This window comes from Moschus berezovskii, chromosome 17, assembly GCF_049115385.1.
Source record: "Moschus berezovskii isolate FMDL1 chromosome 17, NW_MosBer_1.0, whole genome shotgun sequence".
NCBI classification, from domain to species: domain Eukaryota; kingdom Metazoa; phylum Chordata; class Mammalia; order Artiodactyla; family Moschidae; genus Moschus; species Moschus berezovskii.
Genome location: NC_142476.1, coordinates 4,150,297 through 4,174,896, shown reverse-complemented (window position 1 = coordinate 4,174,896; position 24,600 = coordinate 4,150,297). Strand labels below are relative to the sequence as shown.

Genomic DNA, 24,600 nt, shown 5'->3' with positions numbered 1-24,600 from the left:
TAGAAACCAAGATCTGGGAGCTAAGTGTATTCATTGCAATTGGAGAATCATTGCTTCTAGACCCTCTAGTGGGCAGAGTTAGGATATACACACATATATACTAGCCTATGTATTTGTATGTGTGAGTGTGTCTGTGTGTGCTCAGTCATGTCTTACTCTTTGTGACCCCATGGACTGTAGCCCACCAGGCGCCTCTGTCTGTGGAATTTCCCAAGCAAGGGTTGCCATTTCCTTCTCCACAGGATCGTCCCAACCCAGGGATCATACCTGCGTCTCCAGCAGGCAGATTCTTTACCACTGAGTCATCTGGGAAGCCTACCTGTACACTCACCTGTATTTCCTTTTCTACTTGCTTATTTTTTACTTCTTTCTCTGAGAGTAAGAAACCTGCCTCTCCTTATCTGTATCATATTTACTTATTTGTTCAACTCGAGGCCATACTTAGTTTCAAACTTGCTAAACTGTGCTCCCGTGAGACACAGATTTATCAGTTACACTGCAGTGTTTGTGTTCAGCGCTTTGTGGTTTTATCTTACATTTTCAAGCAAAATATTGTTTTCCAAAGTTACTTAGGCCAGCTCAATTTTTCCCCACTCCCTTCAGTGAGATTATGTCATACATTTGTAAAACCAATTCAATTTTTACAAAATTTTACAAAATGTTTACAAAAAATGTCAATTTTTACAATCTGCATTATATTGTGGGCCCCCCAACAGCCTGGTGAATTTTTTAAATTTGCACATGATAAAGTCATCCTTTGTGCTGTAACGGGCTTTTTTGTGTGTCTGTTTGACAAATGTATACAGTCAACTATCAATCACCTTATAGAAACATTATCCTAAAAATTTCCTGTACAGCTCCTTTGTTCCAGCTTCCCAAACCTCTCAACCACTGATCTGTTTTCTGCCTCTACAATTTTGCTTTTTTCAGAAATGTCATATAAATAGAATCATACAATATATAGACTTTTAGGTATAGCTTCTTTCACTGAGCAAAATGTGCTTAATATTTGTCCATGTTGTTGCATGAACCTAAATTGTTCACTCATTTTTACCGTTGAGTGTGGATGAATTCATTGTGTGGATATAGGACAGTTTGTTTATCCATTCACCTGTTGAAAGACTTATTTATTTCTAAGTTTTCACAATTATGAATAAAGCTGCTATAAACAGTCATGTATAAGGGTTTTTTTTCTCTTGTGAACACAAACTTTACACTTGGATAAATACCTAATAGTAGAATTACTGGGTTATATATTAAGTGTATGTTTATAAGAAACTGATGAACAATTTTCCAGAGTGAAGGTTATGACTTGCAATCCCCTCAGCAATGATGAGAATTATTATCCTGTGTTTTCTCCAGCATTTGGTGGTCCACACTCATTCTAGAGTGGAAACTCTCCCTCCCCACCCCACTCCAGCTTCTTCATTCCTTTTGGCCTCTGCCTGGATTGCCAAATCATCTGTATTCTTGCTTTGCAGCCTGCTGGTATTAGGAAAGGTAATGATTTTAGGCTCTATCGTGTTTCCACTGTACACTAAAGGACTCTTCCATTTTTAACCTCCTAACAAGGAGATCCAACCAGTCCATTCTAAAGGAGATCAATCCTGGGTGTTCATTGGAAGGACTGATGCTAAAGCTGAAACTGCAATACTTTGGCCACCTCATGCGACAAGTTGACTCACTGGAAAAGACTCTGATGCTGGGAAAGGTTGGGGGCGGGAGGAGAAGGGGACGACAGAGAATGAGATGGCTGGATGGCATCACCGACTGATGGACATGAGTTTGAGTGTACTCCGGGAGTTGGTGATGGACAGGGAGGCCTGGCGTGCTGTGATTCATGGAGTCGCGGAGAGTCGGACACGACTGAGCGACTGAACTGAACTGAACTGAACAATTCTGTAAGGTTGCTTCAGCAAACATTCTTAAGTTGGTATGAGAGGTAACAGAACCTTGCTGAGAAGAATTACTTTCTGGCTTTCTCAAAACTCTGCTTCTGAGAGCCCCTTAGCTCCCTACTCATTTCATCTCCTTAGCCTAACCAAATGAAACCACTGAAATACAGGGTCATCAAGGGTGACTCTGGCAGCACTCTTGGTGACCACTTCATGTGGCTTGCTGGCTGGGTGGCTGAGTCTCAGTTTGTCAGGAAAGAGCTGCAGGTCAGGCTGCTGCTCAGCCCTGGCTCCTACCTCGGCAGCTCACACATTCTCATAGTCGTGAGAGTCCTCACTTGACGTCTCTTCTGCATGTTTCCACAGCCCGTTCTCATTGTGGGCAGAAGACTGACAGGCCACGTAATCCTTTAAAGCCAGGAAGCTCCCTGACTGCATGGCAGGTGGGATGTGGGTCTCTGGACCATCCATCCTGCCCTCTACATGGTCTGTGTTTGAGGATGTCACTTCCTCCTCCTGCTGCTTGATGCTACTGGGACCTGGTGGTACATTTTCATAATCCCTGCGGCACTGAAACATTCCCCGCAGCTGCTTCCCTTGGGGGGTCCCAAGATCCAACTCTGCCATGTTGACATAGTCATTCGAGGTCTGAGAAGACCCTTCCCCATCGCTGAGTGGATCACTGTTCTCAGTTCCTGGAGACCCCAAACTGGTGTGGTCACTGGCGTTCCCACAGCCCTCTTCTATTTCTTCAGACAGCGCCAGCTCCTTGGTACTTGGGAGGATGAAGAGGTTCCCAGGGGGGTTATTGGTAGAAGCCAAAGTCTCAGCAATCTCCTTTGCTGTGGGGATATTGACATAGTCTCTTGAATCCTCTGAAGAACTGCTCGGGTAACCTCCTGAAGCTCTGACATTGACATAGTGAGCCGAGGGAGCAAGGTCTCCACACATCTGGGGCTGCACGGCGTTGTCATAGGTGCCCACTGCATACCCCATGGCATGAGTATGGGCTCTGTGCATGTGGGGGGCATCAGCTGCTTGGGAGGGCTGTAAGTAAGAAGAGAAAGCACGTGACAGGGTAGGAATAGAAATAAGGACAAACCCTTTCTTCTTCCCCACCCGGTTCAGTTCAGTTCAGTTCAGTCGCACAGTCGTGTCCGACTCTCCGCGACCCCATGAATCACAGCACGCCAGGCCTCCCTGTCCATCACCAACTCCAGGAGTTCACTCAGACTCATGTCCATCGAGTCGGTGACGCCATCCAGCCATCTCATCCTCTGTCGTCCCCGTCTCCCGGTACTACTATATCTAACGGCTCCTCCACTCAGTTCTTCACTTCAGAGAAAAACTCTGAAACAGGGGGTCTCAAATCACAAGGCTTCCAATGCTAGGTTGGGATGAGTGATGTGGGCTGGGTTTAACGAAAGCAGCAGTGTAAATGTGACAATAAATTGTAACTGGTTTTTGGCCACACTGGGGTTTCAGTGGGAGAAGTATTATGAACTAGAGAGAGCCTGCCACCCCAGAACATATTGCTAGGCCCAGCATAGTGGCTAAAGGTAGAGGCTTAAGTTCAGACTGAGGGTGCAAGTCCTAACCTTACCACTCTGTGCTGAGTTTACACAAGTTACCTTATCTCACTGTGCCTCAGCTTCCTAACTTATAAAATGGGGATAATCATAATAATATCAATATCATGAGGGTTTTCTGAAGAAAAAATGAATTACTGCCTGTAAATTGTTTAGCTCCTGGCACAAAAGAAACACTACGAAATGGTTGCTGTTATTAGTATGGGTGCAGCTGACACACAGATCAGCTATGGCCATTTAGGAGTGCTGGTGTGATGTTTCCAGAACGTCTGATTTTCAAAAAAGGTTCGATATCTGGACTTCAGTGTGAAATCTCTTAGGTTTTTAAATGTTGGCAACTGGTTCAAAAAATTCTTCAAACAGTACAGAGTACAATCCAAACATGTTTGTAGGTTTAAGTCAGCTTGAGATCTAAACTCTAGGTGCAAAATCCCCTCAGGGCTTAGCTGAATTCGAGAACTAGCTTAAGCAGTGTATTTCCTCCACTCTTCCTTTTATAGCCATGTGGACTTGCTGCCCTAGGAAGTCTTAGAAGCAGGACCAGAGCCTAAGAATGGGACATGAGAGAGGAGGAGGAAGCAAACATGGCGACTTGGAGGTGGCTACGTGGTCATCAAACCTGTGTCCCTGGGTAAGGAAAGGCCGGGTAACAAGCCAATCAGCAGCCCTGGGTAAAGAAAGGCCGGGTAACAAGCCAATCAGCAGCCCTGGGTAAAGAAAGGCTGGGTAAGGAGCCAATCAGCAGCCCTGGGTAAAGAAAGGCTGGGTAACGAGCCAATCAGCAGCCCCTGGGTAAAGAAAGGCTGGGTAACGAGCCAATCAGCAGCAGTGGCACCGTGACCGTACTCACCTGGGGATGCCGTAAAACCGAAGAAAGAAATCTGTTAACAAGTTAATGAGGACTTATCTACAGAAACGAGCGCCCTGGTCTTCAGAACAGTCCCTCTGCCCCACACTGCTGTGCGTCTCCTTCTTGGGAGCTGCCTTCAGAGCCAGACGCAAAGGTATCCCTGACATGCTCAACCACTTTTTACATCAGTCGCAGTGCTGAGTGACTTATGAGTATTTCTGCTATGGAGGAAGGTTGAAACAATTTGACATAGGCTTGGAAGTGATTCCCAAAGCAGAACTTAAAGGGTGCTTTGAGCACCAACAGCCCTGTTGGAAAATTTATGTACCCTCCCAAGAAAATTACAGTACAAGAGACAACACTTATTTGGAAAAACGCATTATCATGTCTTTGTTAAAGCAATACATTTCGGTTCCAACAAGTGTCCATGAATACGTGTGCCTTGGTGCTTTTCTTAAAATCCCAAGCACTTGCTCCTCTCTTTATAAATTTTTTGCCTTGGGTGGTAGGGTGGTCCTGAGGCTAGTCTTCCCATTTATTAATAGGGCCTGGGGTGCCAAAGGACATGCCCTTTATAGTGAAACAAGAAGCAAAACCTAGAACTCTTGCTCTTCAGCTCTTCTGCCAGAGACACGTCATTTCTCCCAAAGGGACTGTTGTTTTGCTTGACTCTTACCACATGCCCAGAGGGAGGGCTGTCAGAATTCCTGGAGAGGAGGCTTTCAGTGCTGACAATACGGATACTCCTTGAGGGATGTCTTCCTGAAAGGACAGAGAGGAAACCCTGAACATAGTTGCCAGTCCTCCAAGTGCTTCAGCCGGTTCAGTCCTCACATTCTGGGTGAAGTGGATCTGTCTGGTATCTGGTATTTGGGGGCCAGTGCTCTGTGGGGAGAGGGTCATGGCTTCAAGGATGATGAGCTGGGAGACCTGGAACCCTCCTCAGCTCACTGAGGACAAATGGACAGTAACACAGGAATCGAGGAGGCTGGCGGGAGGAGGCTTCTCAGGTGAGCCCGCCCTGACTTGAGGCTGAGGCCATGTTCTCCTCCTGTGTGTCTTTCCCAACCTTAGACATACCCAGCTAACTACATCAAGAAGAACCAAAACTGTAATCTATGTAATCAAATTATCATGCTGTACTCTATAAACTCATACAGTGACATATATCAATCATTTCTCAATGAAGTTGGAGAAAACCCCAAACCAGATCCCCAACCCCAATGGCTCCCTGCTCCCTCTTCAAGCCCCAGGCCCCACTGGAGGCGAACCTTGCCGTCTGTCTGTCCCATCCTCTTGCCTGCTCCCTGAAAAGCAGGACAGTAGCAGGCTTAGAAAAAGCCGCTTTTGCAGGTGAGACGTAGATTCTGGGGGCAGAAGTTCTGTAGGCCTGGATTCCATGGATTAGAGAGAGAAACCTACCCAGCTCTTCTTGTCTTCGGGGCAAGAGGTCATAAATATTTTTGGCTCGCTGTCTGGGTCGAGGCAGAGTCAACAAGGGCATGATGGTGACTCGGAGGTAGGGAACTTGCCCTGCAAGACAATGAGAGGCACAGAGGTCACGGCTGGGCTTAGCTGCACAGAATGTGGGGACCCTTGGGGAAGAGACGGCACCTGAAAATATCCCCCTCCCTCACCATGTATTATGAAAAATGTGTTTCCACACTTGACCAATGCCTTTGAGCTAGAAGAACAGGGGACTCAGGAGACAGAAGCACACAGTGAGGCTCCACTCAGCACGGAGCCTTTCAGAGCCACGGCTTGTGATCCTGACGGAGACAATGACCTGTGTGTTAGGTAAGAACAGAGCACTCCTTGGTGCGATGGTTTATCTCTGGAGGGCAATGTGAGTGTCTGTGCTCACTCATGTCTGACTCCATGTGGCCCCATGGACTGTTGCCTGCCAGGTCCCTGTCCATGGGATTTTTCCAGACAGGAATACTGGAGTGGGTTGCCATTTCCTCCTCGAGGGGATCGAATCTACATCTCCTGCATCGGCAGGCAGATCCTTTACCACTGTGCCATCTGAGAACTGGGCTTTAAATTCCAGACTAGACAATTGATCATAGTGTTTCAACTCTGGACAAGCAAGAGACTCACGCTTCTTCCGTTTACCACAGTTCCACAGGACGCAGAAAACTGCAACAACCAGGAGGATGGCAAGGAGAGCCGCAAACCCAGAAAAGATGCTGCTGCTGTGGTCTTCAGCCCTGTGAGGAAAACCAAGTGCCATGATCCAGTTATGGGGGCGGGGGACTGGGGGAGAAGGTGCGTCCTCCAAGAGGTAGGACTCGAGGATTTGGGGTGGGAGCCGAGGGAAGGAAAACTGAGGTGGGATGGGCTGGGTGGTAGAAGAGAGGGTTATTTCCTCATGGGGAGAGGGAAAGAGGACGTGGGAGAAGGGAGCTAGCCCTTTGAATGCTCACTGGATGCCAGTGGTTTGCATTAAAGCTTATTTAATCTGTACAACAATCCCATCTCTCTTTGTGACCAAGGAATCTGAGATTTAGACTCAGTAAGCTAGAGTAACACATGGAAGATCACATAGGTAAGAAGGAGCATGATGGAATGTGAATCTAGGTCTGTTTGGGCCCAAAGAATGTTCTTTCTGTGGCTTCACACTGTCTTCCAAACTTGTCAAATCCATTTGCTCCTGCTTACCCTGTTCCCTGCCCCTCAGCTTTTTGTCTTGCTTGGAAGAGATTATCCACTTACAATTAAGGAGCAGCTCTGGGACAAGAGTCCAGGTTGCTTGCATTTTAATAATCCCTGTAGCATCAGCTTGTGGAGCTGGTCTTCAAGCAACACTCTGCTCTGCTGTGGAATGTGACCGTGCAAATGCACTGGGTAAGTACGGAGCTATTTGCAATTCCTGGGCAGGGCCAGGGCTACTGCTCTGCTTTGGCTATAGGAAGCAGCCAGTTGAGGTTACAGAATGAATCACTAGCAGACCTGCCCCTCCAAATACTAGAAACCAGGCCATCCATCTGGGAAGGCTTTTGTCCTTATGAGTTCTAGACTTGTTCACCCAATTTCATACTGGATATTCCCATGTGGTAACCTAATAGACATCTCAAACCAAAAATGTTTAAAACAGAACTCCTGTTCTCCCCCCAGCCCCCATAAACCTGTTTCTCTGGTGTTTCCCATCATCTAAAGGCTCGGCCAAAAACCTTGGAGCCATCGTTGAATGTTTTCTTTTCCACACCCCACTGCTAGTTAACCAGCAGTTTCCATCTGCTCAACCGGGACATCTACCCCAAAGCATAACCTCTGGCTCATGCATTGCCACCACCTTGGTCTGAGCCACTGTGAGTTCCACACAGACCTTTGCAAGAACCTCTCTAATGATCTCCTTGCTTTCCCTCTTGGCCCCAACATACTATGTTCACACAGGGGCTAGAGTGATCCTCTAAACGGTTAAATCAGATCACGTGCCTCCTTTGTTTGCAACCCCCCATGACTTCCCATCACACTTGGGATAGCATCCGTAGTCCCTACCTGGCGAGAATGTCACGGCCTCTTCTCTTCCGCCTTTGCCTGCCTCTGACCTCCTTTCCTACTGTTTTGCTCTGACCTTGATGACCAGGACTCCATGCTGTTTCCAGCAAAGCACAGTCTCGTCTCAGTCCCGCTGCTCCCCCTCCCGCAGTTCAGTCCCCTCATTTACCTTAGGTCTCTTCTGAAACGTCACCTCCTCAGATAGGTTCTCCCTGGTCACACCCTCCTTGGTACTCCGGTCCCCTTCCTCGACCCCGGTTTTTCTTCATAGCACTTACGACTGACTGATGTTATGCTAGCCATGCTTTCGTTCATCTATTTGTGTCTGACTCTCCCACTTAACTGTAACCTCCAGGAGGCGGTCCTCGTTTGTCCTATTCACCTTATGCCTGCAACAGTGCCTGGCACTCAGTAGGAACCTGATGGATATTTATTAAATTAATGAGTGAATAAATTATAATGAATGGATATAGAAATAGTATTGGAGGAGTGCTGCAGGATTCTGACACTTTATGAATTCATTCCCCATCAATGACCTTGTCCACATGCAGGGGACATGTATTTGTTTGTCATGGTGATAACATTTACCTCCCCAAACTACAGTGATTTTAAATTTATTGCCGTTGAGCAGTGCTTTTATCATTGCACTGAAATCAATACCTCTCAAAGTTTCAACTGTTGATGAACTTTTTGTTAATATTGAAGGTTTCAACTGTAAGATTTACATCTATGACCAATTCTGTGAGATTTTATGATCTAAGGATGTATATCATATCTATGATTCCATTTTTATTCATGGCAAGTGTTTGGGAACTAAAAGCACATCTGCATAAAAAGTGGGCCGTTTGTCTCCATCAGAGTAGAAACTAGTTTCTGTTTCTGTTTCTTTGAGGAGTGATCGGTGGGACCTGAAAAAGGAAAGCTCAAGGACCGCCACGAGGGCCTCTGAGCATGAGAAACCCAACCATGCCAGGAAGCCAGCGCTAAGGAAGTGGTGTGTTATCATATTTCCTCTCGTCCCAACAACTCCTTTCTCTTCTCAATACCTATTCCTTTCCTCCAGGCAGTTCTGAGCAAACCTCTCTGAGCCAAGAGTTTAGTGGTCTTAGGAGACGAGAGCCTGGTGAGGGGTGGCAAGGCTGCTGGGGTAGAAGCCTCCCAGGACAGACCAGGACCCTCTTTCTAAATCAGGGGAGGGGAGCGCTTACCAACCCCGGCACTCACTTGTCCAGGCTGCCGAGGGTTCCCTGCAGAGTGCTGGGCTCTGAGGTCCTCCCTGCGGCCTCTGACCATGCTGACGTGGTGACATCCATTATTCCGTGACCCTCTCTGGCTTCAGCTTCTCCTCCTAGGCCTTCTCTTAATTGTCATCAGCTTGCCAGCCGGCCTGCCACTTTTCCTGTCTTTTCCTAAACTGCTGACTCTCAAGAGAAAAGGCAGAATTGGTTTGTGTTTTACATAGAATCCATCTAGTATAAGCATTTTTTTTAGTAAATAAGAATGACAGAAATCCTCCTGGTCTCCATTTTCTGAACATTCTCTAACATACAATTTTGGACTCTCAAATTTTCATCTTCTTAAATCTTTATTTATTAAAATCCATCACAAAAAGTCTGTTGGTTTTTATTTCTTCCTTTCTAAAGCTTCCAGTCTTTCTTTCTGGAACTTTCTCTCCCCCAACCAACTCTACCTTGCGTCTATCCCTGAAATGTCAGGCTGACTTGACCCAAAATACAAGACAACAAGTTTGGCTTTACCTGGATGTAGCTGCGATGCCGACTGCTGGAGGAGAGAGCTCTTCTGTGTGCGGAGCTCCCCAGCTCGGCTCAGGGGGATGCCAGAGGCTCTGTCTTGTGGCGGGGACATGCGGGGCGCCGAGGAGGAGATGGCCAAGAGGGCAGAGACGGGCTCCTTGAGAAGCTCATCTTCCCCCAACCCCCAAAGCGGAGAGAAGAGAGCAAACACTTTGCCAGAATGGAAACAGATAGTCAGCTACAGGAAGCAGTACCACCAACATGCTAATGAAGCCTGGGGCCCAGGAAACGCTCAGCTCTCAATATGATAGAACCAAGGGCGCCTGCACCCTGTTCCCTGGGCTGGCTGATGCGCTGCGGTCTGTGGGGAGCATGATTCAAGAGGGGTCAAGGTGATAGGGGACTTGTGATTGCTAGCCCTGGGTTTCTGTGATACTGAGAGTTTTATCAGCCTCCAGATTGACAGTGTTTGTTTCAGCAGGTCTGGGGAGCACTGGAAGGTGCTTTTTTAGAAGCAAGTGCAGAATTCTGGTGCCTGTGACTGACTCGTGGGTGAATGGTGATCCATTGCTGCAGCACTTGTGCTGGGATTAGAAGCGGGAGGGCTTCCCAGACCTGGTGCCAAGAGCAGATGGCGTGGGAACGGGGAATCTGGAAGATGGCAGGTGGGAAAGCAGACAGAACCAAACCTCAGAACCCTGACAGCTACTTTAAAAATTTTTTTCAAGAACGTCCCCCTGCCTGCAACCATCTCAAGGTCTTATCTTATGTGATCTTATCATCTACACAGCTTGTTTGAGTCAGCCGAGTCTTCCATCCTCTCTTATTTTCTCCTGCCCCCATGCTTGAGGGAAACAGCCTCCTCACAGGAGGCTCCCAGGCCTCAGACTGAGCTCTGGGTTTCCCGGCCCTGGCTGCACCCCTTCCCTCCCCATGGTAAACCAATTAAACCAACCACTCAAAACACAAAACAGATATCTGAAGTTATTTGTCGTGATAGTAGAATAAAACTATTCACTCCTGGTGACAGGATATGTGTTTTAAACCTGATTGTTCTGGTGTTGCCTTTAATAATTTTATCAGTGCAAAGAAATAGAGGAAAACAGAATGGGAAAGACTAGAGATCTCTTCAAGAAAATTAGAGATACCAAGGAACATTTCATGCAAAGATGGGCTCAATAAAGGACAGAAATGGTATGGACCTAATAGAAGCAGAAGATATTACGAAAAGGTGGCAAGAATATCCAGAACTATACAAAAAAGAGCTCAATGACCCAGATAACCACGATGGTGTGATCACTCATCTAGAGCCAGACATCCTGGAGTGTGAAGTCATCACTATGAACAAAGTAGTGGAGGTGATGGTATTCCAGTTGAACTATTTCAAATCCTAAAAGATAATGCTATGAAAGTGCTATACTGAGTATGCCAGCAAATTTGGAAAACTCAACAGTGGCCACAGGACTGGAAAAGGTCAGTTTTCATTCTAATCCCAAAGAAAGGCAATGCTAAAGAATGCTCAAACTACCGCACAACTGCACTCATCTCACACGCTAACAGAGTCATACTCAAAATTCTCCAAGCCAGGCTTCAACAGTATGTGAACCGTGAACTTCCAGATATCCAAGCTGGATTTAGAAAAGGCAGAGGAACCAGAGATCAAATTGCCAACATCCGTTGGATCATAGAAAAAACAAGAGAGTTCCAGAAAAATATCTACTTCTGCTTTATTGACTATGACAAAGACTTTGACTATGTGGATCAAAACAAACTGTGGAAAATTCTTAGATAGGAATACCAGATCACCTTACCTGCCTCCTGAGAAATCTGTATGCTGGTCAAGAAGCAGCAATTAGAACCTGACATGGAACAATGGACTGGTTCCAAATTGGGTAAGGAGAACCTCAAGGCTGTATATTGTCACCTTGCTTATTTAACTTCTATGCAGAGTACATGCGAAATGCCGGGCTGGAGGAAGCACAAGCTGGAATCAAGATTGCTGGGAGAAATATCAATAACCTCAGATACACCACCCTTATGGCAGAAAGTGAAGAAGAACTAAAGAACCTCTTGATGAAAGAGGAGAGTGAAAAAAAAGCTGAGTTAAAACTCAACATTAAAGAAACTAAGATCGTGGCATGTGGTCCCATCACTACATTGCAAATAGATGGGGAAACAGTGGAAACAGTGAGAAGCTTTATTTTCTTGGGTTCCAAACTCACTGTGGACAGTGACTGCAGCCATGAAATTAAAAAGACTCTTGCTCCTTGGAAGAGAAGCTATGACCAACCTAGACAGCCTATTAAAAAGCAGAATTACTCTGCTGACAAAGGTCTCTATAGTCAAAGCTATGTTTTTCTAGAAGTCATGTGTAGATGTGAGAGTTGGACTGTAAGGAAAGCTGAGTGCTGAAGAATTGATGCTTTTGAACTGTGGTGTTGGAGAAGACTCTTGAGAGTCCCTTTGACTGCAAGGAGATCCAACCAGTCCATCCTAAAGGAGATCTGTCCTGAATATTCATTGGAAGGACTGATGCTGAAGCTGAAACTCCAATACTTTGGCCACCTGATGTGAAGAGCTGACTCATTGGAAAAGACCCTGATGCTGGAAAGATTGAAGGCAGGAGGAGAAGGGGACGACCGAAGATGAGACGGTTGGATGGTATCACTGACTCGATGGACATGAGTTTGCGCAAGCTCTGGGAATTGGTGATGGACAGGGAAGCCTGGAGTGCTGCAGTCTATGGGGTCACAAAGAGTTGGACACGACTGAGCAACTAAACTGACTGAACTGAGTGACTTGAAGGGTTGAATGTGACATATGATTCTGAAGATTCTAAGATTGGTTTTCAATGGACAGAACTTAAGCATCCAAGCAACCAAAGCCCTTTGCAGTGGAGGGGCAACATGCTAAACATGCTCTTTGGAAAAACAGAAGCACTAGGTTAAGAGTATCAGATCTTAAATTACTACCTGGGTGATCTTGAACAAGTCCTCTAATCTTTTTGGGTGTGTCCTTGGATGTAAATTGAGAATCATAATGACATTTAGGTAATGCTGTTGTGAGAATTAATTGGTTTAACTATGAAAAATGCCTGGCTTAGGACTTGGCATATGCAACAGTTCATTAAATGGGGCTGCTATTACAGTGTCATCTCCTGATGCATGAGGCTCATTTCTTTACACTTAATGGACTGTTCCCTCAGGCCTTTCTCTCTTCCTTTCTGGATGCTTATCCTGCCTACCTTGTGTGTGTTCCTTTATTCTTTAAGCACGTCTCTGGGATGTCTTCCACCACAGAGCACCAGTTTGCACAAAAACCAGGTGTGGCCCCGGCCCTCTTGCTGTGGTCAGCTGCAGATGACCACCCTTGCCTTCCAAGCAGACCCGGCTCATTGTCCTTTCATACTCTGGGCCTTTGCACTAGTTCCTTCATTTGAACAGAGTGGCATTTTATTTTTTTGGTAGAATTCCAGTAAAATCACATCTATGAGTTTATTTCTGGGTGTGTGACTTGAAGTATTTGGTTATTTTCTTTTTTTTGGACCCATTGTTTGAAGTGTCATTTTTATAAAAAACCAAAATTGTTATTTTAAAAAATTTGCCATAAGCATCACCACTTCTGTAAAGCCCTTTGCATCTGGAACTGGATTCGTGCTCTTCTGTATCTTCACGGCCCTGTGTGTAATAGCGCCTCCCAATTGTTGGGATGAGTTGTTTAAATGTTTGTTACCCCACGTAGACTTTGAACCTTCTCAGGCAGACTTTTAATTTATTACATTTCTGGCGTTTGATGCAGTGCCTGACTCTTCAGAGTTAACTGGGTCCCGTGAGGCGTTCTCTCAGTGCTTATTACTGTTGTGAATTTATGACCTAAGTGTGTAACAGCATGAGATATTGAGAAAGAAATGAGCGTCCTCGTGTTTTTTTCCTGCTGTGCACGAATGGGCTGAAGGACAAAGCCATCTCAGCACTGCCCCTGCTGCTGCTCCCAGGACGGGCAACCCAGGGCCTGTGTTGGGTCTCCTTTGCCCTAGGAAGGGGTTATCAGTGGCTCTTGTATTTCTGGGCTCCCCCAACATGCCAAAATTGCCCTGTGTGAAAGACAGCTGCAGCCAGGCTTTGGGTCTGAAGGTCTAGGAGCTGAGACAGTGGAGCAGGATGACAGCTGGTCGACAGCCCCAGCCTCCTTGCGCATTTGCTCATGGAGAGGCCTTCTCCAGTCCAGGCATGTCTGAAGCAGAACAAAGGCAGCAAATGCCCTCCTTTTAAGGTAACACTGTGAGAGAGCAGGGTTCGGACAGAGAAGTTTGGAAAGTACACAACTATTTCTTTCACTTCTCTTCTTCTTGCTGTCATGCAATCTAAGGTCTTGGGAAGAGTTGAGAATTTGGAAGCAAGCAGTGTGACCGGATTGGGAGACAGCTTCTGTCTGCTAGGCTGAGGCCCAGGGGAGGCCGCTGGGCGCCACTGCCGGGCAGGCCTTCCCGAGGCCTCGGTCTGACGGAGGCTCAGAGAGTCGGCAGCCGGCAGCCGCGGAGCCGCGGGCGGACGCCGGGAGGCTGGCGGCCGGCCCCGGGCCCACGCGGGCGGGAGGAGGACGGGGCGTCGCGGCAGGAACCGGGAAGAGCAGAGCACGTCAGGGGAGGCGCCCGAGCAGCACCCCGCCCAGAGCGAGCAAGGCAGACGTCAGGACGGCTCTCTGTCCCCTTCTCCTGGGAGTGAATCAAGTATCGTTTCAACTGTTTCACGAACCAGGGCCTCCTGAACAAGCTGGGGTGGCAAACAGTTTAATTTTGCTTTGAACAAGCGTTTTCGTGTGTCATACGACAGTAGCCAGACAGGGAGGGCCGAATCTACCTGTATCCCTTAGTGTTGGGCTAGGCCGATGTGAGGCATATGTGTTGCACTGTTGTTCCTTCCATCTCCCCTAGACTGCAGCCACCTAACAGCCGAAGTTATCCCCTTAAACTGTAAGATAGATCATCGGAATCCTCAGCTAAAACCCTCTCATAAATTCCTGTCTCAAGAAAGCCAAACTTATCCTGGGCTTTCGGGTTCCCATCCCTCCATCTCTGAACTTAATCCCTTCACTTTCCCACTTAGTCACGCAGTGCCAATTCCTGGCTTCTTTGCATGTCCTCAAAGCAAGCGTGCCTGCCTCAGGTCCTTCACACTTGCTGTATCCTTTGCCTGAAATCGCTTTCTTCTCCGTATCTGCTAGCTCAGTCTTTTACTCCATAGCCTCTCTTTACAGTCTTCTTCAGAGATGCCTTCCCTGCTCACTCACTCTACAAAAGACCAATCCTCATTGCCTGTGCTCCCTGTTTTTCTCACACTTCACTGTTCTCCTTGGTCCTTGTCACCATTTGACATGCTCTTTACTTATTTGTCTCTCTCCACAAGACTAAATTTAAAAGTGTCAGAGTCTTTGTTTTGTTCACTATTGTATCCCAAACGCATACGTTGGTGCCTGGCGTAATAAATACTTGATGAATGAAGGAGTGGACCAATATCCAAGGAGAGGAGATGAGACCATAAAAAAAGGACTAGCAGACGCCTCTCACAGATCTTGGCCAGTGCTATTTTGGTGCTAGAGTTGACTTGATTTAGAAAAGAAATTGATTTCTGTACTTTAAGGGCCGGGGAACAATTTGTCTTTGTTGCAGGTATAAGTGGCTGAGCCCCAGGTGAAGGCTGCACGTACCAGTATGCAGTAGTGCTCAATGCACACACAGTGCTGCATTCTAGAGGCGATAAAGCAATGGAGAAATGCCATCTAGATACTCTCTTATGGTTATTAATAGCAATTTTAGATACCAGAGCAAGCATGGAAAGTGTTGGAGAGACTCTTAGGTCACAGCAAATTAGCAGCAGGGTTGGTGATTGGTTTTTTTAAGAAAAAATTATTTCTTTAGCTGTGCCCGGTCTTAACTGTGACATGGGAGTTCTTAGTTGCAGAATGTGGGATCTAGTTCCCTGATCAGGGATCAAAACTGGCTGCCTGTGTTGAGAAGTACAGAGCCTTAGCCACTGGACTACTAGGGATGTCCCAGGGTTGGGATTTTAACACAGGCCTTCTAATTCCCTGGCTAGTTCTTTCTACCAAAGCTCAGATGAGCCCTCTTGCTTCTCTAATTTCATGCCATTCCACTGGATTAGGTTTCTGGATTCCCAAACTACTGTTCTTTCCCAACAAATTCCAACACAGAAAAGGCAGATAACAATCTCAGCAGAAGGATCGATAATCACAAACTTTTACTCTATATTATTTATGTTACATTAATAACTATAGTAGGAGACAATCAAGACAGGATCCCAGTGAGGCTGGCTTGTGCACGTATTCACACAAGTTGTTGTGACATTGTCACCCACGTTTGGATCGTTTCAGTGCTGATGATTTGATTTGTTCACTAGAACCTCAGCATTTCAGAGCTGGGGGCCCTTAGAGATGGCTAGTTCATAGGGCTTTTAAGTAATTTTTTAAAGCTACAGCTGACCCAGAAATCAAATACTTACATATATTTAAAAAGTGCTCCTTTTGTTGAATACCCGTGGGCTCTGAATCATCACTAAGTAATCCTTTCAGGTCTTTAAAATGTAGCTTGAAAATCATTGATGTAGTTCCACTTTTTTCCTTGTAGAGATGGAAAATCAAACCAGTCAAGAAGCAGAGTTTATGTCAGGATTTTTGCCTCATCTGATTACTTTGTTTAAGCTCCTCCACCATAGGGTGAGCAGAAAAACATTCAAACTCCTTTTCTCTCCTACCTGATCAGCAGCAGTTTCAGTTCCAGGGTTTAATGGGGAAGATGCAGAGATGCTTAACTCAAATGATGAGTTTGGGTAACCATGTCTGAAGGCAGTCAGTGGCTTCCAGCCCTTCTCTCCCCACCGTCACAGCCTCTTTTAAGTTTTCATATATATTTGCTGTATTTTAAAATTTTATTATTATTATTTTTTGGCCATGTTGTGCAGCTTGTGAGATCTTAGTTCCCTGACCAGGGATTGGACCTGGACTGTTGGCAGTGAAAGCAGAGTCCTAACCGCTGGACTTCCAGTGAAAGTTGCTCAGTTGTGTCTGACTCTTTGTGATGCTATGGACTATAGCCCACCAGGCTCCTATCCATGGGATTCTCCAGGCAAGAATATTGGAGTGGGTTGCCATTTCCTTCTCCAGGGGGACTTCCAGGGAATCCCCTATATTTGCTTTAAATAAGGCCAAGATATGAAGGTCTGAAGTTAAAATAAGAAACCTAACCTAATCACTTGTGCTTTTCAGAGGACAGTCTCCATGGCCATTAGTCCATTGGCCATCAGAGAGACCACGTGGTGCCCAGGCCTGAGCAGAGATGCTGCAGCCAGCTCTGAGTGTGATGGCACCAGCCACTCATTCAAGTCCTGTATCTTCTGAGAACTGGGAAGTGTGCTTTGAAATAGATTTCAGAGAAGATTTATGATTAGTTCCATCAGGATGTGGGCAAGCCTGGAACCCAGAGGTCACTGCCTAAAAGGCTAAAAGGCAAGGCTAAAAGTATCCTGGTCTATGAATCTAGTTGACTATTACTCCTCATAGCTCAGGTTCATTAACATCATGTTAATGATGTTACACAGATAGTAACAGGTGCACATGTTTTATTTATAACAGGTTTCAAAATCTGCTGGTAAAGGACATACCATTTTTATGCTGCTTGCAGTGGCATGGAGGCCATGCCCTAATAGACCCAGGTCAAGGGCTGGTAACCAGCTTACTGGTACCTAGTGAATCATCCTTGGATTTGCTCAGAATAAGTTAGGGAGTTGTCTGGCTGTGTGTATACACTTGGGTGGGGTGGGGGGTGGGCGGGGGGTGGGTGGGGGCTGGGGGCGGGGTCAGTCAGTCCTGGTGGAGAGTTTCAAACAAGCCCATTGGCCACAGGGAGAGGATACAGTCGTTGAGAAAGGGGAGACTCACAAACCACTATTAAAGATGGAGGGCAAAGAAACTGCTTTTTTTTTTTTTTAAAGAAATGGGGGTAGGAAAAGCTGGAAGAAAAGAACATTTTTTTTTTTTTTCCATGTGGTAACCCAAGCCTAAGGAGCTGAGTTGGCTATATACTCCATTAAACCAATGTCTTAGGAAACACTGGTCTCTGCCAGAAAGCTGCTCTGAAGCTCTGCTTCACGCCTCACCACACACTGGGGTTGGGAGGTACGGCTCCTTGAGAGCCTGTTTGATGTGGCAGACGCACAGGTCTGGGGCCCAACAAAGACAAGGTGAGAGTTAGGGGGGAAACATCGGGCCAAGCTTTAGAAAGGACTCGAGTTGTGTGTGTGTGTGTGTGTGTGTATTTTGCATCCCTCTTAAGTAAGGATATTTGGGATGGAAGTTACAAAGGAAAGAAAAAGACTTTAGTCCTGTTTTGTGAATGATTTCTGTTTTCAAATAAGTCCCAGACCCTGTTTGTTTGGTTGATTATTTTTCTCCCCAGCATGTTTGAAAGAACTTAGGTGGGCAGTATGGCCGTGCCCGTGGAGAGCAACCTAGGACAGGCAGGAAAGGTGGGTAAGACTTCTCGTTACAGAAGACTATCAACCCTGGCTGGTTCCTCCTTCAGAATCAACCTCTTCAAACAGCCAGGAGAGCTGGGCTGTTCTTCCACATCATACTTTCCCTAAAATACCTTGGGGAGCCAACAGATCCTTTCCTTACTTGCTATTTTAAGGGAGAGTAGATACGCTTGGATGAGAGTTGCTGGGAGGAGTTCTGAATTCTGAGATGTGAAAGCTCAGAACCTTAATGACCTGCCAGGAGGGTGTTTTGACCAGAAACTAAGGCCTGATATTAGTCATGCTAGAGACCCAGTGAATGGAACAGCTAAAACAAACAACAAACTCTCAACCCCCCAAAACCTTTGCGAGGTGGGAACTGCAGAACTCCGGAATACACTGCAGGTAGGGAATAGCTGCTAATACGTGGTGGTTTGGATGCTATGTTGTGTCCAACTCTTGTGACCCTGTGGACTGCAGCCCGCCAGGCTCCTCTGTCCATGGGATTCTCCAGGCAAGAATACTGGAGTGGGTTGCAATTTCCTCCTTCAGGGGATCTTTCCCACCCAGGGATCAAACCTGGGTCTCCTGTGTTGCAGGCAGATTCTTTACTGACTGAGCTCCGAGGCAAGTCCAGCTGCTAACATAAAGGAAACTAATATTCCTGATAGGCATTTTGTTAAAAATTTAAGAAATAAAGGACTGCCAAACCTGACTCTCTTTCATCCTTCCAGATTCATCCTTTTTCAAAAGCCTCAGCTTCATAGTTCTCTGATTGCAGATTCTAACCAAGGTGGGCAGAGCAAAGCTCGTTTCCTAAGGGAATGAAACTGGCAACCAGGGCTGTGAATCACCAAAGGGAAGTGTTGGCAGAGAAACACTTCAGGATCCAGTAATAGGCTGAGTCCTGGGCTTGCACAGATAGTGCAACGTGGCCATGGCAGGGCCCTTCTCAATTTCGACAACCAGTGACCTTACCCAAAAGTGGATACGTACAGAGGATAGCACAGTCACAAGTGGGCATGGGTTTTTATTCTCAGTGCACAATAGTTTGGTTTCTGCTCATCAGCAACAGGTTCATTGGTTCTAAAAAAAAAAGATCTCTTTTTTCCTTCTTTTAAAACTCCCCTTCCATTCTTCCTGTCTCAATGGAACAACATATTTGAATTTCAGAATTGCCATTTATAGCATTTTTTTCCTAAGAACCATATAAATACATGCAAAACATTGTACAGAGAGCTTAAATAATATTAAAATGCAAATACAGATTGGGTGTGCTATTCAGCTGAACTGTAGATTATAGCCACACACACTGGGGCACACATTGCTTTGATATCACCAATTGCGTATGTCATGCAGATCACGATAATCAATCTTCTGTTTTGTTTTTTTTTTGTTTTTTCTTTTATACAAAATACCAGTGCCTGTTATACTAGTTACTGAAAAGAAAAAAAAAAAAAGAAACTGAAAATTCCTATCTGTGAGCTAATTTGAAACAATGTAGATAGGTTTTCTTGGCACATATATATGGCATACTCACATATGGCATATACACATACAGGGAGAGAACACGAACCCAAAGGCCAATGCAGCACGGGGAGCTCACCTCCCCCACCTCTCCTAACCAGGAGGAAAGGGGACAGCAGGTCTACCGGTAGGCTGGGAAGGTAAGGACAGCACTGAGCTAAACGGAAGGGTGTCTGGTCTGTTCTGAGGAAGAGCCTGTTAAGGCCTAAGGAGAGCAGGCATTTACAGAGGGTCCCACCCCCACCACCGTAGTGGGGGGGTCCCCAGCTGTGCAGAGGGAGGAAGAGGAAGTGTGCACTTAGGGATGGCATCAATCACTAGGCCGGGAAGACAGGAAAGAGAAGAAGTGATGAGTTTAGAGGTTTCAGGACACACGTGAGCTTGCCATGACCCGGGGTTTTGGCAGTGAGGTAATCACTCAGATTTAACTGTGCGGACTCTCCCCTCTGAAGCTCAAGGGAAGAAGAAATGCAAACCCTGAAGAACTCACAAGTGCCTGTGGGATTTCTTGGTCTCTCTACCACACTTAGAGATGGAGAGTCATTTTAGAAGCAGAGGACACCTATGGGAAGGATCTAGTCAAGACTGTCACCTAGGGCTAGAACCAGCCTTTATTTTTCCGTGTAGAGCTATTATCTCCCATCTAATATATTGCATGAAACTTTTCTAGGGGAGGAGGAGAAGTCTCAAATCAGATCCTTGCACAAAAAAAATCACTAATGGAAAACTCCAGGGGCAACAGGAGGTGAAAGAACCATAAAAAATGCAACCCCCAAATCAAAGTACCCATACAGTCCAAGTGTCTTGGGTACCACTCTGCTAGCTGTTCTTCAAGAAACAGAAATCTACCTACGGTCCCTGATCCTGATCACTAGTTCCTGATACCCATATCCATGGGGATGTGCACTTATTTCCTGCCAGCCGTTCCTTCTTCCTGGGTGCCTTCTTTCTCGTTGGTAATCTACTGCCCATTTTTCTAGTTTTATCGAGAGGAATCTAGGATAATATTTCCCCCTTTTCCCCATCAGACTCTTTTCAAATCCAAAGCACCGTTTTTGGGGGAAAGCTTTATTGACTTATGCCGTATGTATTCACTGCCAGTTGGATCACTGAAACTGAACAGGAAAAAAGACACACATATAAAAAATATATGCACATAAGCACTTAAACCTGCTCAATTCCATATCAGCAGAATTTATATTAAAAAGTTCTAGAATCCAACAACATTCTTCCCCCTAAGCATAAAGATGGCTATTTGGAGAAAGGTAGTATGGTGCATTGGTTTTAAAACCAATTGCAAATACACTGTAAGTCACCTGTCGTGTCTAACAGCTGGTTTTGTGCCCCCTTCCACAGGGTTACATGACAGCACTTTATTTTAAATCCTTTAAACAAAATACATATGGCTGACTCAAAAATATCAGTTTATGATCTAAAGAAAACTATATATTGTTTGCATAATATTTCTATATTTTCTTACTATGGAAACTAGAATACACACAAAAATCCCATTGACTTTAAACAAGTAGACACAAGCCCTCAAGAGTAAATTCGTCAGGCACCATGAGAGTCTTTCAGGAGCAGGAATGATAAAATAGCCTCCAAAGTTTGTTTTAAAAACTGATCTGAGGTAATAAAAGACTCGACAGAACTAAATCTTCCAATTACTTAATAAATATATATGTGAACACCGAACACTTCGGGTGAGCTATTTTTCCCCCATTAGTACTGACGACAGAGAAAAAAAAGATCACTGAAACATGTAACTTTTACAAGACCAAAATCAGATTTGGGGGCTGATGTACTAATGGGAGTGTGCAGGGGGTACCATTTCTTTATTTTTCCTTCCTAGGGCAGCTCCGGTGAGGGAGGGAGGGAGGAGGGAGCCGCAGGAAAAGGCTGGAGAGGACAGCTCAGGGCAGCAGACCCCCAGATGGGAATGTGGCAGCCTCCGGCCTCCTCAAGGCCCTTCTCCCCATCCCCATCACTCGAGAAAGAGGGGAGAGGCTTCATTTATCCAATGGAGATGGGACTTGGACGACACGAGCTGACTCTGGCACAGAAGAGCTTATATCAACACAGCAGGGAGAGAAATGCAGAAACTGCAAACGCGGCTCCACCCGTCCCATTAAGGAACACTTAAAAATCTCCTAGCCAATTCCCTGGCTCCTGACAGCCAGGTGGGGAAGGGGATGCTTTGGGCAGTGCTCAGGGAGAGAAGGCACAGGGCTTAACCGTGCCTCACTGAGCGTTCTAGAAGGGGCTTGAGCAGGGTGCAGGGCGCAGGAGCGAGGAGAGGAGCCTCCTTTTGCTCCTGTAAGTCAGCAGAGTGTCACTGGAGCCATATATTTCCAAAATCAGAATATCTGAGAAAGGCTGCGGCCCTTTCAGCAACTAGCTAAGGGACACAGCAGAGTAGAATTAGAAAACTGAAGGCAATGTCCAAGCTGACCTGTCACCTGAGCTCCAGGGTTCTGACTTCTCTGAGGAAGGTTTTCTCAGATCCTGCTGCAAGGGCACTTTGGCCTCTCCCACGCCTTCTCAATCCTCACTCCCCCAACAATCAGGCCCTACCCTAGAAAAGCCTTAGCAGATGGCTTTGAAAGCAGTAGTGGTTACCCCGAGGAGGACTCCTAGTTGGCTTCGATGGTCTGTCTTGTCCTAGATCTGCCAGCTTCTGTTCCTTAATATCCAAGTCCAGTTAGGAGGCAGGGTCAATCTTAGTTCATTCCTTTGCCACCACTTTAGGAACAGGAGGAAGCTCAGGCTTCAGGTAAAAACTACAAGCCACAAATGTGCAAGCTTCATGGTCAAGGCTAATCTCCCTGGAACTTAGACACCACACACACCTAGCAAGATGGCAGTTTAGAAGCAGGTAACCTGGCAACAACCTGCTCTCAGCGGCTTCCAAAGGGCCGTCAGCAAAGAAATGTATCTGTCTCCGGAAATAAATCAAGAGTTCCATTGGGGCCAGAAGGGAGAAAAGTCAAAGCTGACTCAACTCACCCATGTTCTTTCCATTTTCTTAATCATCACAACTTAAAAAAGAGTGAAGGTAAGGAAGGCAATGGTCACAAAGGACCGAGAGAGTGTGGGGAGGTTTGACTGGAAGGGCAGAAAGAAGTTAAGGGCCTTAGGTATAAGTTTTCAAAATGGAAGAATTGTTTTAAAACAATCACTCTATAGGCTGATTCTGTACCTTCCATTCTTACCTCAACACATTTCATTTGATGATGTTTGTAGCTCTGCATTTTGAACTGAGCTCATAAACAGCATAGACTCATAGAGTGAAAATCCAGGAGTAAGGAGACTGGTGACTTCGGTATGAATACTGGGGAGAACTGGAGGTGGGGTAGATGCCAAGATGATTTTCATCATTTCTTTCAGAATGACTACTGACACGTCCAAGGAATAGACCCAACACTCTCACTTGCCTGGGGCTTAGCTGGTTCCTGCTACAAACCCTGACTCAAGTCTCAGTTACAGTCTGCGTAGGTCTGTGCTCTTGCCTCTTCATGGTCAGGTGTGGGTCCACACACACACTTGGGAGCAGCTGACAGGACAGTGAAAACTCCCATCATCACCTCACTGATGGGACAGATGAAAAGGGAGACAGGGAAGGCAGGAACGGGAATCAGAGAATGAAGTTCAAACCGACGTCTCCAGGCTGTGTAGAGGGCTGTCCGAGTGGGAAGCAACAATTTGTACTTGGCAGCAATCCACCGAGCTGTTGTTTTTGTTGGTTCGTGGAGTGACCTCACTGTCCGGCGAGGACATCTTAGTCCCAGGCTTAGACACCTTTTCAAAAATTTCCTCTTCTTGCTCATCCAGGAGTGGAGTTCGTGGCCCCTCCTCATCTATGGTGAATTCAGGGTGGGTCATGAAGTTGTGGATGGAGTTTTGGTTCTTGGGTTTCTGAATGCTTTCGTGGAGGGAACTATGGAACGCTTTGACCACTTTGATCTATACCAGGGGGAGGAAAAGGAGGGTGAGAAAACAAAGCGGTGAGAACTGGTCAGCAGAACAGGGAACTGGGTGGTCTGATGACAGAAACAAAGCCCAAACTACAGAACACTACTGCTCCCCAACCCAAACCAAACGTATGAGAAGAGATCATGAAACACCAGAACATCACGTGACTTAAATTTCAAGCACTGAGGTGGGGTTGGGGGAGTGAAATAATGACAAACAACTAGAATATTTCAAAGCTGCATAAAAAAAGTAGAAAACCCAAAGCAAAGTTAGCATTCCCAAACAATCTACTCTTAAAATTAAATAGGAAACAAAAAGATTCATTAGTTCTTTTGGATGGAAGGCAAGGACATTGGATCTAGGTGCAATTTAATAGTCAAACTTAAAAGATGATCTAGACATGTGGATTTCTGTGTTGGGGCCAAATATTTTGTGAGTGTGGAATGGAAGATTACACACTGAAGTTTAGTTATCTGTTGAAAACCCTCAATAAGCCAAACACATATCAATTTGCACACAATACACGTTGCGTGATAAGCGACCATGAATACTGTGCGGCAAGGCAGACAATACCATGCAGCTGTGTTGGCAGCATGCAAGAATCAAAATTCTAATACTCTCCAATTTAATAATTGCTCTTTCAGTTAGGAAACATGCATATGTTTATATCCCACAATCTCCACCGTGTCCTCTTGCCCCAATCAAAGCAGAACTCCACTCCTTCAGCCCCTCCCCTTGAAGAGGTGGATAAATACAGGCATCACAGTTGCCCCCTCTGAGGCTGACAGAGGGCTGCTCTCTCAGCTCAGATGAGGTTGGACGCGTGCGGCCATGACTCTGATGCACAGCAGCTGTGCCGAGTCATAAAGCTTTCTCCAGCTGTTTGTAAATTATGAAGAGGAACATGATCTTAGGTAGGGGAGGGAAAGCATGGGGTCAGAACAGAAGCCACTCAGGCCAGGAGGCTTTTCTGATGGGTTGGAC

General features: G+C 46.0%; 2 protein-coding genes across 9 annotated transcripts in view; both read right to left on the bottom strand.

Moving 5' to 3' along the window:
* Positions 1 to 1,171: 1,171 nt before the first annotated feature.
* Positions 1,172 to 16,058, bottom strand: LAX1 (lymphocyte transmembrane adaptor 1). Of its 2 annotated transcripts, none has more exons than XM_088845101.1 (6): positions 9,593 to 16,058; positions 9,044 to 9,258; positions 6,435 to 6,544; positions 5,757 to 5,867; positions 5,011 to 5,096; positions 1,172 to 2,942 (listed from the first exon to the last, which is right to left on the bottom strand). In XM_088845101.1, exons 2-6 carry the CDS (start codon positions 9,142 to 9,144, stop codon positions 2,202 to 2,204), a joined length of 1,149 nt encoding a protein of 382 aa, XP_088701227.1. In that variant the 5' UTR covers positions 9,145 to 9,258; positions 9,593 to 16,058; the 3' UTR covers positions 1,172 to 2,201. The 2 variants fall into 2 exon arrangements, with proteins under 2 accessions (XP_088701227.1, XP_088701228.1); XM_088845102.1 differs by having other exon boundaries at positions 9,060 to 9,258; positions 9,593 to 15,413.
* Positions 16,059 to 19,127: 3,069 nt separating this feature from the next.
* ATP2B4 (ATPase plasma membrane Ca2+ transporting 4) overlaps positions 19,128 to 24,600 on the bottom strand; it is a 103,894-nt gene continuing 98,421 nt past the window's right edge. For 5 of the 7 annotated variants that reach the window (XM_055420101.2, XM_055420100.2, XM_055420106.2 and 2 more), the window contains one exon: positions 19,128 to 23,607. In XM_055420101.2, coding sequence (XP_055276076.1) covers positions 23,293 to 23,607 — 315 coding nt within the window. In that variant the 3' untranslated portion in view covers positions 19,128 to 23,292. The remainder of the gene's footprint in view (positions 23,608 to 24,600) is intronic. The other 2 variants (XM_055420108.2, XM_055420107.2) reach the window with 1 other exon arrangement.